This window comes from Trematomus bernacchii, unplaced genomic scaffold (assembly GCF_902827165.1).
Source record: "Trematomus bernacchii unplaced genomic scaffold, fTreBer1.1, whole genome shotgun sequence".
Lineage (NCBI taxonomy): Eukaryota > Metazoa > Chordata > Actinopteri > Perciformes > Nototheniidae > Trematomus > Trematomus bernacchii.
In genome coordinates, this window is record NW_022988007.1 from 156,077 (window position 1) to 168,367 (window position 12,291).

Genomic DNA, 12,291 nt, shown 5'->3' on the forward strand with positions numbered 1-12,291 from the left:
CTAATGGAACATGATGCACAACATAACAGTGTCCTTTTTATTTGTTTGCCCTCTGCCATGGAATTGGAAACGTTAGTAAACGTTTACTCTGTGAAAAAGTTATTTCTGTGTGTAAAAGTGAGGTAACGTGTAGATGAATAACATCAACTTTTATTCGTCCCACACATATACACATATAGATGTATTTATATTTGTGTCTGATTTTATACTGAATGTAAAATAACTGAAAAATACCTCTGTGAGAGAGAGAGACTCCTGTCCCACCTCCCCATTTTATTTTTAGTTGTGCATTGTTATTTGTGCTTGAGAAACATTCCACTTTAACTTTATTTTAATTAACTTAGTAGGAATTATCTTAGTAATTATCGTTCTTTTTCAGATGTCACAGCTGCCTGGGCGTAGCAGCAAGAACCTCCATCTTTGCCTGCACCCAGGTCAAGATCTACAGTGGCTCAAAGGCCTTCACCAGAGCCATCACCACCAAGGACCAGCATCACTACAGCGGCCTCCATCTCCATCTGTGCCTGCCACCAGGTCAAGATACACCTCGGCACAAAGGCCTCCACCACAGCCATCCCGATCAACCCAGCCAGCAAAGAAGTCTCGCTTAGCACACGTGCCTCCGACATAGCCACCAGCATCAACCCGGGACAATCACACCTACCTCCCTTCAACACAGCCACCAGCAGCCCATGCACCATCACCCCCACCTACACAGCAGCCAGCCCCACTGTCTTGGAAGACGGACAAAGACCATTACACTGCTCTCCCTATCTTTACATTTATAATGAATAGTTGGTTGAAAAAGTTCTGATATTGTAAATATTGAGATTTGACTGTTTCTTATGTTAACATAAATTGTTGGTTGAGAAAAAAAGTTCTAATGCTCAATTTGTATTTGTGCACATCACATGAACCTTGGTATGCAATATGAAGTCATGAATCAGTCCTGATGTAACTTTTCTGTGGTGAAAGTAGAGGGATGGAACTATTTTACACATTTTCATTTTAGACATGAATAACATTTCATTTAATCTATATAGGCCTATAGTGTAATTCATATAATTATTTCACTACTTTTGTAAACCAAATCTAAAATGCCCAAAAAAATAGATGAGATGAGTAAATGTGTTTTCACAAGAGTTTTGAGGTTTTCCAAAAATCGTATTTCTCATTTTCAGCTAAGTATCTCATAAGACAGTGCTCTAAGGTGAGTGACTTGCATTTCTAGCAAGACCAGAGACTGTCCAGAACATTTTGATAAGTAACATATGGGGTGTCATGTTATAAGAAGTACATTTAAAAGGTGATTTAAGGAGACGTCTACATATCGAGAAAATATCCTTATACTCCAGAGGGTTAAGGAAAATGGTAAGGCAATTGTATTTTATATATATATATATATTTTATATTGTTTGATTTATTGATTATATTCAAAGGAACATTTATACTTGGTCCCCTGAATCTGGAATAATGTACAATTTACAGCAAAGCCTAAAAATGTCAGGAACTTTTCATCTACAGATTGCTTTGGTCTGGCTTTACTCTTCACTGATTTGTTACAGACACTTTAAACTTAGTGGCTATGGAAATCAGAAGGAGGGGCTCATTATCATATTAAAAAAATGCGCGTAAAACGCCCGTTTCTTGACGCGCGAAAAACGGGCGAAATAAACGGGCGAATAGTGGCACTTTGGGCTTTCCATACTTTATAACTGTGTTACATGTTACACGTAGCATAACAGATAGTTGGAATGCTGTGTCAGCATTCCCACTAAATGAGGAACATAGCCTAATTAAAAACAAGGTATTAACAAACAGAAAGAGTTATATCACTTGTCATGGCCTGGCTCTTGGCCATAACAAAAAGCGTGGGAAGGACGAGAACATATATGAAAAATATATTTATTAACAAAAACTTAACATAAACCAAAAACAAAGCAAAGAAAACTAAGCGACGTGGTTGCTCCCAGATCAGGTCCTCTGCGGGCAGAGAGATCGAGAGTCTGATCAGGCCTTTATGGCTGCGTTTCACTTCTCTTATTTTTCATTTCCTCGCTCCTCGGTCTCGGTCTCACCGGAAGTTGATTTGTCTGCGCCATCTTGAGTAGCGTCCCAATGGCCTTATTTTTGCCGGAGGACCGAGGAGCGATAATAGAGGAGCTATAATCGAGGAACCACCAGACCATCCTTCGATGAAATCCTCAGACACTCGCCCCGCCCCCTTACTGTGTATCGCTCACTGATTGGACGATGCAGCGCATGCACTGATCTGATGCTTCTTGACATGAGAGCAATTTCCCAGCGGAGTGAAGAAAACACATGAAACTCACGGGACTCACTCCTCAGTTCATACTGTGTTTTGTTTCAATTCATGCATCATTCAGTTACAAATATGTGATATATCTGAACAACAAAGTGGTCAAAAATTATTTTATTCATTTATTGGAAACATTTTCATGATCGCTTTTTCCGTTTTACATGTTCATTTATTGTCATTTCCATTCAGTCAGTCATTAAGTGCTATTTAACATGTTAATTTGCTACATATCCACACAAACAGATAAAGTGTGCAATCCAATGAATGTTAATCTAACTGGGTTTTGATAGATAACATATCTCTTTTTCTTCTCTCAATTATTTTATTGCTATTGTGCACTCTAATCAATATTAATCCAACTATTGTTCGTTTATACATTTTAAGGATGGCGTTTATCTTTTTTGAGAATGAGTTCTTATTTGATTTGATTTATTTGGGTCTACAACAGATGATACAAATGTTTGTGTCAGTAAATGTGTACTAACAGAGGCGGGGGTGTTTGTGAAAATAACGGGGACAGAGCTGGCTGCTGTCAGACGATCAGCTGTGCAGCGTCATCACAAACGGACGTCGCTTCACGTGACGCTCCGGAGGAAAGGACGTCCCATTGCTCTTAAAACTCATTTCCCTGCTTCTCGCGGTTTCCTTGCGTCTCTCCATGCTTCCCTGGTGGGAGGGACTAGTCGCAGGGAAACGACGCAAGTGAGGGACGCAAGGAATCCATTTAACCGAAATGAAACGCAGCCACAGACGTTTTGAGAAACAACCGTTTGCAACTCATGGATGTAGGTGGAACTCTCGCGATAGTTACGCCCTCTGTGTCCCCTGACGGGATGTAGTTGTTTTTACGACAGATCAGATCGGAAGCCGGCCTAGGATGCTAGTGCTCTCGCGGACCTCGGCATGGGCTCCAGTGATTCTAGAGTTTGTTCGCCAGAAGAGAGCTCCCGTCCTGCGGCAGATAACGGCAGGCTGTCACTCACACTGCAGCCTTGTTCTGCAGAGAAACGCACCGGTTAGCCGGGGAATAAACACATTCACCTCCAGATTCGTTTCAAGTTCGGACGTCCAGTTATCCAGAAAAATCAGCATGTCGCCCAGCGCGATGTCCCAGAGAATGGTGTGGGTGGACCTGGAGGTAAGTCACCGGCTAACAACGGCTCTATCCGTGTTCTACACCTGAGGCTACTGGCTGTAGCTTCTCTGACATGTGCTAATAGTATGCTACACCAAGCTAACCGGTAACGCTAGCCGAGGATGAGGATGCTGAGTATAACGTTTCTATGTGTAAAACTTAAATCATGTGTTGGTTAAGTACATGAGGACTTTTTAACGTTAGCAAATCATTGAACACCCCGAAATTAAGAGCTATCGAGATGGGTAGGCTACAGACTTTACATTATGAAATGGCAACTTCACGTTCTGCCAAGAGATTATTTGCTATTTATCCATTTAGTTTGAAGCAACATTAAGGCTAGTACAAAAATAATAGCCAGTAAAACAGATCCTGCACCAGGCTAACCTTTAAAAATGTTTAACATATGCTTGTAAACTTACACATGTGTACATGAAGGCTCAAGTTTAAACGAAAAATTATGACAGCCCAGAATAACTGATCAACTGGAGTCATTCCTCAGCAAATTTAATATACTATGCCCCAGCCAATATGGATTTCAGAAAAATCACTACTTCTTCAGCAGTAATTGAACTGGTTGAAGAAATTACCAACAACATTGAGAAAAAAATGATTACAGCTGGTATATTCATTGACCTTAAAAAGGCTTTTGATACTGTCAACCATACTATACTGCTACACAAATTAGAACATTATGGCATAAGGGGTCAAGCCAAAGAATGTGTTAAGAGTTATCTGATAAATAGGCTACAATATGTGGATATAGACGAGGCGAAATCAAACAATCTTCCTATACAGTAACATGTGGCGTCCCTCAAGGATCAATTTTAGGTCCAAAACTGTTCCTGATTTATATTAATGACATAATCAACACCTCCAACATGTTAAAATTCATTTTGTTTGCCGATGATACCACCATTCTCTGCTCCCATCATAATCTTGGTGATCTTGTTAAAATTGTTAATGCAGAATTAGAAATACTATGTAACTGGTTTGCAGTTAATAAATTATCCCTTAATGTGGCCAAAACAAATTACATGTTATTCAATACAAAGTCTGAGAGTAGAAATGGCTGTATTATACGGATTTACAATACTGAGATAGAGAAAGTTGGTGCATGTACATTTTTAGGACGCATTGTTGATGAAAAACTCAACTGGAAGCACCATATAAATTATGTACAAACTAAACTGTCAAAAACAATAGGTATTTTGTATCGTACTAAGAACATTCTCGAGGAAAAAATACACAAGTCTATTTCTCCCTTACCTTTATTACTGCTCCGAAATATGGGGAAACACGTACTCAATAAATCTACAAAAAATAATAACATCTCAAAAAAAAGTATTACGAATAGTCTGTGGTGTTGGTAAATATGAACACACAACTCCCATATTTAAAAAAAACTCAATCTATTTAAATTTGTTGATATAGTTAAGCTTAAAACAGTACTGATTATGCACAACATTTTCCATAACAAAATGCCTACTAACATTCAAAAGCAGTTCCAAACCACAGTCAGGAAATACCCAACTAGGCATCCTAACTGGTTGTGTAGCAAGCCCTGTAGAACAACCATCAAATCACACGGTTTATCCATAATTGGAGTTAGAACGTGGAATGGACTTCACCCAGACCTTTCAAGTATTACTAGCCATCAACAATTCAAAACTAAAGTAAAAACAATTCTATTTGCAGATTACTCCAGCTAACAAATATTGGATATTCCCAGTATTATTTATATATGCATTTACTTTTTTTCTTGCCCTAACTTTTATTTTATTTATTTATTTATTTTTCTCCAGTTTTCATTAGTTTTCTTTATTTCTTTGTACCGGTACTCCTTAATTTCTATACGTTTTTGACTAAATAAATGCCATTGTTATATTGATGCTAATGATGATGCACGGGAGGGCTACTCCCCATAAGCTATGCTTCAGCCCTCCCGCTTCTACTAATTTTGTTAATTTGTGTGTATGAATTATACGTTTTTGTTTTTGTATGATTTTAGTAGAATAAATAAATAAAACTAAAAACTAAAAAAAACTAATGGATGATTGAGCAGATAAAGACAGCAAGTCTAGATGGCTTTACATGATGTAGATCTCAGACATCATTTGTGTTAACCAGATCCTACAATTCTCTTAAAAATGTCCCATCATAATGATTGCTATTAACATTACTGACTCTAGGCTCAGAGTTTAATTGTGTTCGGTAGGAACTTCACCAACATGGAATATAGTTACTCTTTACATTGTTAGTTGTTTTCATATCATCCTCCCAAAAATGTCTAATTGGCAGTGTTGATTATAGAAAATTATAGGTGCAGGCACACTATTATTAAATACTATTTAGCCATGTTGTGAACACATCCATGCTATTATGGCAGGAAGTAATTGCTGTAAGGAATTAAGTGATGCTGTTTGAGTGCCAGACACATGTCACATCTTGCTGTCTTCTGTGATATTTTTAGATGACAGGTCTGGACATTGAGAAGGACCAGATCATTGAGATGGCGTGCCTGATCACAGACTCTGAGCTGAATATTCTGGCTGAGGTAACAAAAAACCATTTAAAAAAAATAAAGAAAATGTTGATTGCCGCTTCTATTCTGTATATGTTGATAACTTAAAGGTCCCATGGCATGGCCATTTCTACTGATCATAATTCCATTGTTGAGGTCTACTAGAATAGATTTACATTGTTCAATGTTCCAAAATCACATTGGTGTTCTCATACAGCATCTCTGTATAGTATGTGTATTCACTCTCTGTCCTAAACGCCTTGTTGGAGCTCCCCCCCCCCCCCTCCCTATGAGCCCACTGTGCTCTGATGTGTGATTGTGTTACAATGGCGTTTGTTAGCAACCAGAAAATGACACCAGTAATGACAAACAGATGAGAATGCTGCGTGGGGTCTGGGGGCCGTGTTGGCGGGACGTTGCGGGGCTCGCTGCTCCGCCCTTTGAGACTCGAGGAGGCGACAGTGTGAGCTGTATTACTGGTGTCGTTTCCTGGTTGCTGCGTGGGGTCAGCGAGACAGCGAGACACGGCGAAACTCAGCCTGAGCCCACACATGTGAGTGTGTGGCGAACTGTGAGTGGAGATCCACGCAGCTGCGGCTGAGAAAAACTCTATGCAAGTCAATGGGACTCCCTGATAGTTGAAAATCGGCGCTAAAGGTCCCCCCCACTGCGTTTGATAGTGACGCCAAGGGATCCTGGTGTGTGAGGAGCTCCACGGATTGGACCAATTGGTCCTTTGGGTCGTCGTTACGTCACTTGGTTCCCGGAAGAACAAATTGAAAAAGAAAAATCTCCAACGAGGCGTTCTGGGGCAGCACAGACAGGTCTTTTCTGTGTTAGAGTTTTACTTGCTACAGGGTGTACTTTGAGGGTTTGTGACTTTGCAGACCGTTTACATGCATAAAAACCTTCATAACACACAAGGGGACGGGTAATAACCGCAAAAGCATGACATGGGACCTTTAACACATGTGTTCTCGGTCGGCAGGGGCCCAACTTGATCATTAACCAGCCAAAGAAGCTGCTGGACGGCATGTCGGAGTGGTGTGTAGAGCACCATGGAGAGGTAAGCTGTCTCTGCTGTAGGGGGTGGGGAGAAAGACGGATACAAAGAACATATTTCTCTTTGGGTTTAAATTGAAGACATGGCTTAAAAAGTAGAGAGTTTGTACAAAACCAATTTTATATCACAGTCCAAACGGGTTTATCTCTCTGTCTTCTGCCCTAGCTTACTCGTGTTGAGTCATAGAATGCATGTAGCTGAATACCCTCTGTAAATCTGCAATTCAGCATTAATATATTAATTAATACTTATACACCACTGAATGTGTTTTAATATATATACACATTGTTACCTACATAATACATACTGTATGTTGTTAAATTGTACAAATTGCATATTTTTACATTAACTTCTTATGTTTTTCTCAATATTTGTTTCCCTTTAATTTTTTCTTCATTGCACGCCTCACTTTTTAAATGTAACTTATAAGCAAATGTAAAGAAACCCAGTTTTCTCCAGGGATAAATCAAGTTTTCTGATTCTACCTCAGCATGCAATGAGCTGAACCAGCTGACTGACTGAAGGATGTTTACAGCCAGTGTGCTTGTGTCTCAGTCAGGACTGACCCAGGCGGTGCAGGACAGTAAAATCACTTTGGAACAGGCAGAGTATGAGTTCCTGTCCTTTGTCCGACAGCACACCCCCCCTGGACAGTGTCCCCTGGCTGGTGAGTGACCTTCAGCATCAGCTGTAGTGTGATATAATTCAACTGATGTAGCTCAGTCATGTCCTATGCTTCTCCTCCTGCAGGGAACTCTGTGCACGCAGACAAGAGGTTCCTGGACAAGTTCATGCCTCAGTTCATGTTCCACCTGCACTACAGGATCATTGACGTCAGCACCATTAAGGAACTTTGCAGGAAAGTGTTGGTGTGGACTTTTGCACAAGGATTTGAATATTTTCCACATTTGTCTCTCACAAGTCCTCTGTCCTTTGTTTCTCGTCATTAATGTCGCGTTTCCACTACACGGCCTCGCTCGGCCCCGCTCGGTATGGCTGGGCCTCGTTAGGACTGGCTCACTTTATGGCGCATTTCCATTACAGTTTAGGAACTGGGGCAGTATCTATAGTAACGCAGTGTAGGCGGAGCCGTGACGTGATCTTCAGAGGACCCCAGAAAAACAACACAGCCGTTAGCTGTTAGCACTCAGAGCTCACAGCTCCTCATATATGTTCAGAAACTAGACAAAAGTGAAACAAGTACAAACCACAGACTGCCTGTGTCATGGCGAATACAGTCGCTGCTTTATTTATGTCTGTATAGGCCGTTGTTGTGAGTGTGGACGGTCGGAGCATATACTGCGTTAGCTTAGCCAATCTCCATTTAGAAAACAAGCATTTTAAAAGGTTTTTCCCCTGCCGTCTGTCTGCAGACTTGACAAAGCATTAATTCATGGTTTTTACTAACCGGTATCAGTATGTTGTTACTTCGGCATCATTTTGAAACGTGTATTACAATTAAATCACGGTCAAATATGTCCATCTTGTTGTAGTTGTTGCCCCCTTGCCAGCGATGCTCTCTCTAGTTTAGCATACTCAGCCCGACTCAGCCTCGTTGCCTCTGGCCCTGGCCCCACGATTTTATGAGGCCAGAAAAACTGTGAATTAGGACCCGCCGGCCGGTACTAGGCCAAGTGGAAACGCAACCAAAGACGGGCCGCTGACGTCACAGCCCTCTTAAACCGGGCTGCGGGCTGTAGTGGAAACGTGCCATAAGACTTGTCATTTATTAGCCCCACTAATGATCTTATCTGCATTCATCAGTTAGCTAGTCATTGCAACTGTATTATTATTTTAATATGGGTTTGTTCTTTGTAAATACTTTCAGACGGTGGTATCCAAAGGAATATAAAATTGTGCCTCACAAGAAAGCAGCCCACAGGTAAACAAAAACGCATCAACATAAACATGGAAGGAGGAATGTGTTTTTCTTTACTGAGGTCAGGCTTTTGTATATTTGGCATTTGTTTCTACTAATTACTAAAGTAACATTGTAAAGAAGCCATCGTGAACAAAGATTTGTATAAAGCCAGACGATGTGTACCAAGCAGTCATGCACCTTCACAAGTATGGAAGTGGAGGCGTGTGGTGCAGTGGATCGAGCCTTGGTATGGGGATCAGATGGTCCCAGGTTCAAACCCCACTGCAGTCAGCATGTCGTTGTGTCCCTGGGCAAGACACTTTACCCCAAATTGCTCCTGTGGGGATTGCCCACAGTAGTGAGTATGTAAGTCGCTTTGGATAAAAGCGTCTAACAAGTAAAATGTAATGAGGAGTGTGTTGCTTCAATCAACTACATCTACTTTTAGCATTAATTGACATTTGCAAAGAAACTGTACATTTTCTTTTTCAAGATGATGAGTGCATTTGTTTCACAACCAACAAAACTGATAGGAAAAGCGTCTTAAATAAGATCAAAGTTGAAATGATAAAATGATCCAGGAATATGGTTCCCCAAATAACCAAAGGTTTATCAAAATCACAATATGGACTAGAGCAGGGGTGGGGAACCTCCGGCCCCCGTGCCGTATACGGCCCTCGAGGTAATTTATAAACACACGCAAAAAATGAAAGAAATCTAGACCGCAAAATAATTAAACAAGAGAGTGCCTGTTTTTCCTGGCCAAGGTCAGGGTCCTTGAACACAACACGAGCCTAACGTGTCATCACGTGGTATATGTCTCGTCTGCAGGAGAGCACCAGAACGCGGCTCCGGCACTTCAGAAATGTCAGTACCCATAAGGAGCCGTACACATGCCGCAGTTTTTGCGTGGCTGTGTCTTTAGTTGTAAGCCCAGTGGTGATCTGCTCATCTGTCATACTGATCATACAGTCAATACCTTTGTTGCTATTAGCATCTGGTTAGCTAGCTATGCTAACGAATATAAGAAGCTTTTTCTACAACCAGTGAGGTAAAGGCACATCTTTATATGATCATTATAGTTATCAAAAATAAGAGAATTAAGTAAACAGGTATAAAATACTATATGACAGTAAAAAAAAGTTGTTATTAATAAGCAAGAATACAGTTTAAAAGGAGTGATTTGTAAAATATCCATAAAGAAAAAGAAAATATGCTTACAGTTCTGTTTCATATGGGTGTTGAGAGATGTATCCATAGATCTCCTAATGTTGCCCCCCGGACCCCCCTAGAGGAGGTTAGGTCCATCCCCTACTTAAAGTGGACCTATCATGCTATATTTGAATAATATGTTGTAGGGCCATACCTTTTTCAAAATACCAAACGGATCATGCATTTTAGCCATGCCTCATTTCGCTCTATTTGCTCTTTTCCAGCCCTGTTTTTGCAGGGGGCTGATTCTGTGAGAAGTCTTCTTTGCTGCTTTTGTGGCAGACTACAGCGCCACTTACAGGCCTGGCATATGTACGACAGCATCTCCAGCGCTTTCGAGCGGCAATGGCCGTGGCCATGGCCCCATTCCCCTGATAGGTGTAGAGTTGCCCATATAGGCGGAGCTCCTTGTTTCTGACGTCAGAGATATTTCAAATCTGGATCAGTTTTTATCAGATCCGTTGCAGCCCCGTTTTTAGAGATTTGGGTATGGAGGAAAATAGAGAGGGTTGTGTTTTCTGACACTTGGTGAGTTCCCTGACACACCGGGGACACATATTCATGTAGAAAAGACGTACAAAAGTGCATTTTGCATGATAGGTCCCCTTTAAATCATGTTCACATGGATAGGAAACTAAATACATTTGCACACATCTTGTGTCCATAGCTTTCTGTTTTGGTGGTCATGCCATAACCGTGCACGTGAATGCATGCACGAGTCATGGTAAAATATCTGGATTAAGAGGTTGCTTTTTCTTTGCACAGCATGAAAGAAAGGCCAAATGAATGGGCTGTGATTTTAGTTTTTCAAGCAGAGGTCAATCATTTGTACGGCCCCCGGAGGATGTTGTAAACATTGAAATGGCCCTTGAGAGGCAAAAGGTTCCCCACCCCTGGACTAGAGCAATATCAAAATCGCAGTAAGCACAAGATTTGTTTTACATGGAAATACAATTCTGAATTTGGTGCACCAGAGAAGTCCCAGCCAAGCGGTACTTTACAGACCTATTGAATAAGCCTTGTTTGGTACATTCCCTACAAAAATCACCATGGTCGTTTTGATATGTTTTCAATGATAACGTGAATCATATTTCAAAGATGCTCATTCCCTCGCTGTTCAAATCATATCGCAATATCAGTCAGAATACTATGATAATATATTTTTTAAATCCTGCAGCCCTATCCTGTAAACTTGATTTAAGGGTCATTGTTTATATGCATAATTCAAGGAATACAGTTAAGCTGTGGTTTCCTTCCTCAGAGCCTTGGATGACATCCAGGAGAGCATCAAAGAGCTGAAGTTCTACAGAGCCAACGTGTTCAAGCCCTCAACAGAGGAGAAGAAGTGCAAAATATCCGAAAACGGAGGCAGCAACAACAGCTGCCACACATGAGAGAAGCTATGGAGCCTCCAGTGTTGTGTTTCTTTCAAAAGGAGGAGTTTAGTTTCTGTTTATATTTAGCGGCCAAATATTCCTTTGTTTCCTGATTGTTCCAAAGTTAAATATAAAGGTTTCATCAAAGGGAGCATGATTCTTGCAAGAGTTAATTCACCAGAAACCTATTTTTCCAAGTTAAAAAATAAACGTTTTAATTTAAGGTTGCAATTTTTGGGATTGACTTTGATTTTCCCTCGCTTTTAAAGTGAAACCAAATAAACTAATAACACACTACATTCTACCTGTGTCATTCTAATCTATCAACAACAAACACAAGCACATCTGGTACATTCATGCAGGAAGTGACTGAATTACATAACTACATCAACAAACCCTAAATGCTTGGAAACTGTTTTTGTCCTCCTGATATTAAGTCTGCAAATGATATAAAGGAGCTTTTCTCTTCCTGTTATCAGAATACAGCGCAATACATGACATATTTAGGAACAACACTAGATGGCAGTGTGCACTTTGGTAAGATTAAAAAGACAGCACAATGCAAACGTTAAAAACTGAGAAAATACCTGGAGGAAAAAGATGAGCTGAGATTTACATGAATTCATATTGTTTCATAATGCAGAAGTATGACTCAGCATTTACGATAAACAGCAAAGTATTTTGTTAGTGTCAAATTCAAGAGCTAGGTTCACTGCATACACAGGTAAACAATTAACGACTAAGTTTACTTTGTACACATACATTTTCACAGATAAATAAACAATAAGTATAATCATGGG

The 12,291-nt window shown here is 40.4% G+C and overlaps 1 protein-coding gene across 1 annotated transcript; it reads left to right on the forward strand.

The window, feature by feature from the left end:
* Positions 1-2,981: 2,981 nt before the first annotated feature.
* smfn (small fragment nuclease) lies at positions 2,982-11,790 on the forward strand. The gene is made up of 7 exons (XM_034117375.1): positions 2,982-3,458; positions 5,929-6,012; positions 6,968-7,045; positions 7,598-7,709; positions 7,793-7,901; positions 8,871-8,924; positions 11,377-11,790. The coding sequence occupies exons 1-7, from the start codon at positions 3,198-3,200 to the stop codon at positions 11,507-11,509; spliced, it is 831 nt and encodes a 276-aa protein (XP_033973266.1). The 5' UTR covers positions 2,982-3,197; the 3' UTR covers positions 11,510-11,790.
* Positions 11,791-12,291: the final 501 nt, after the last annotated feature.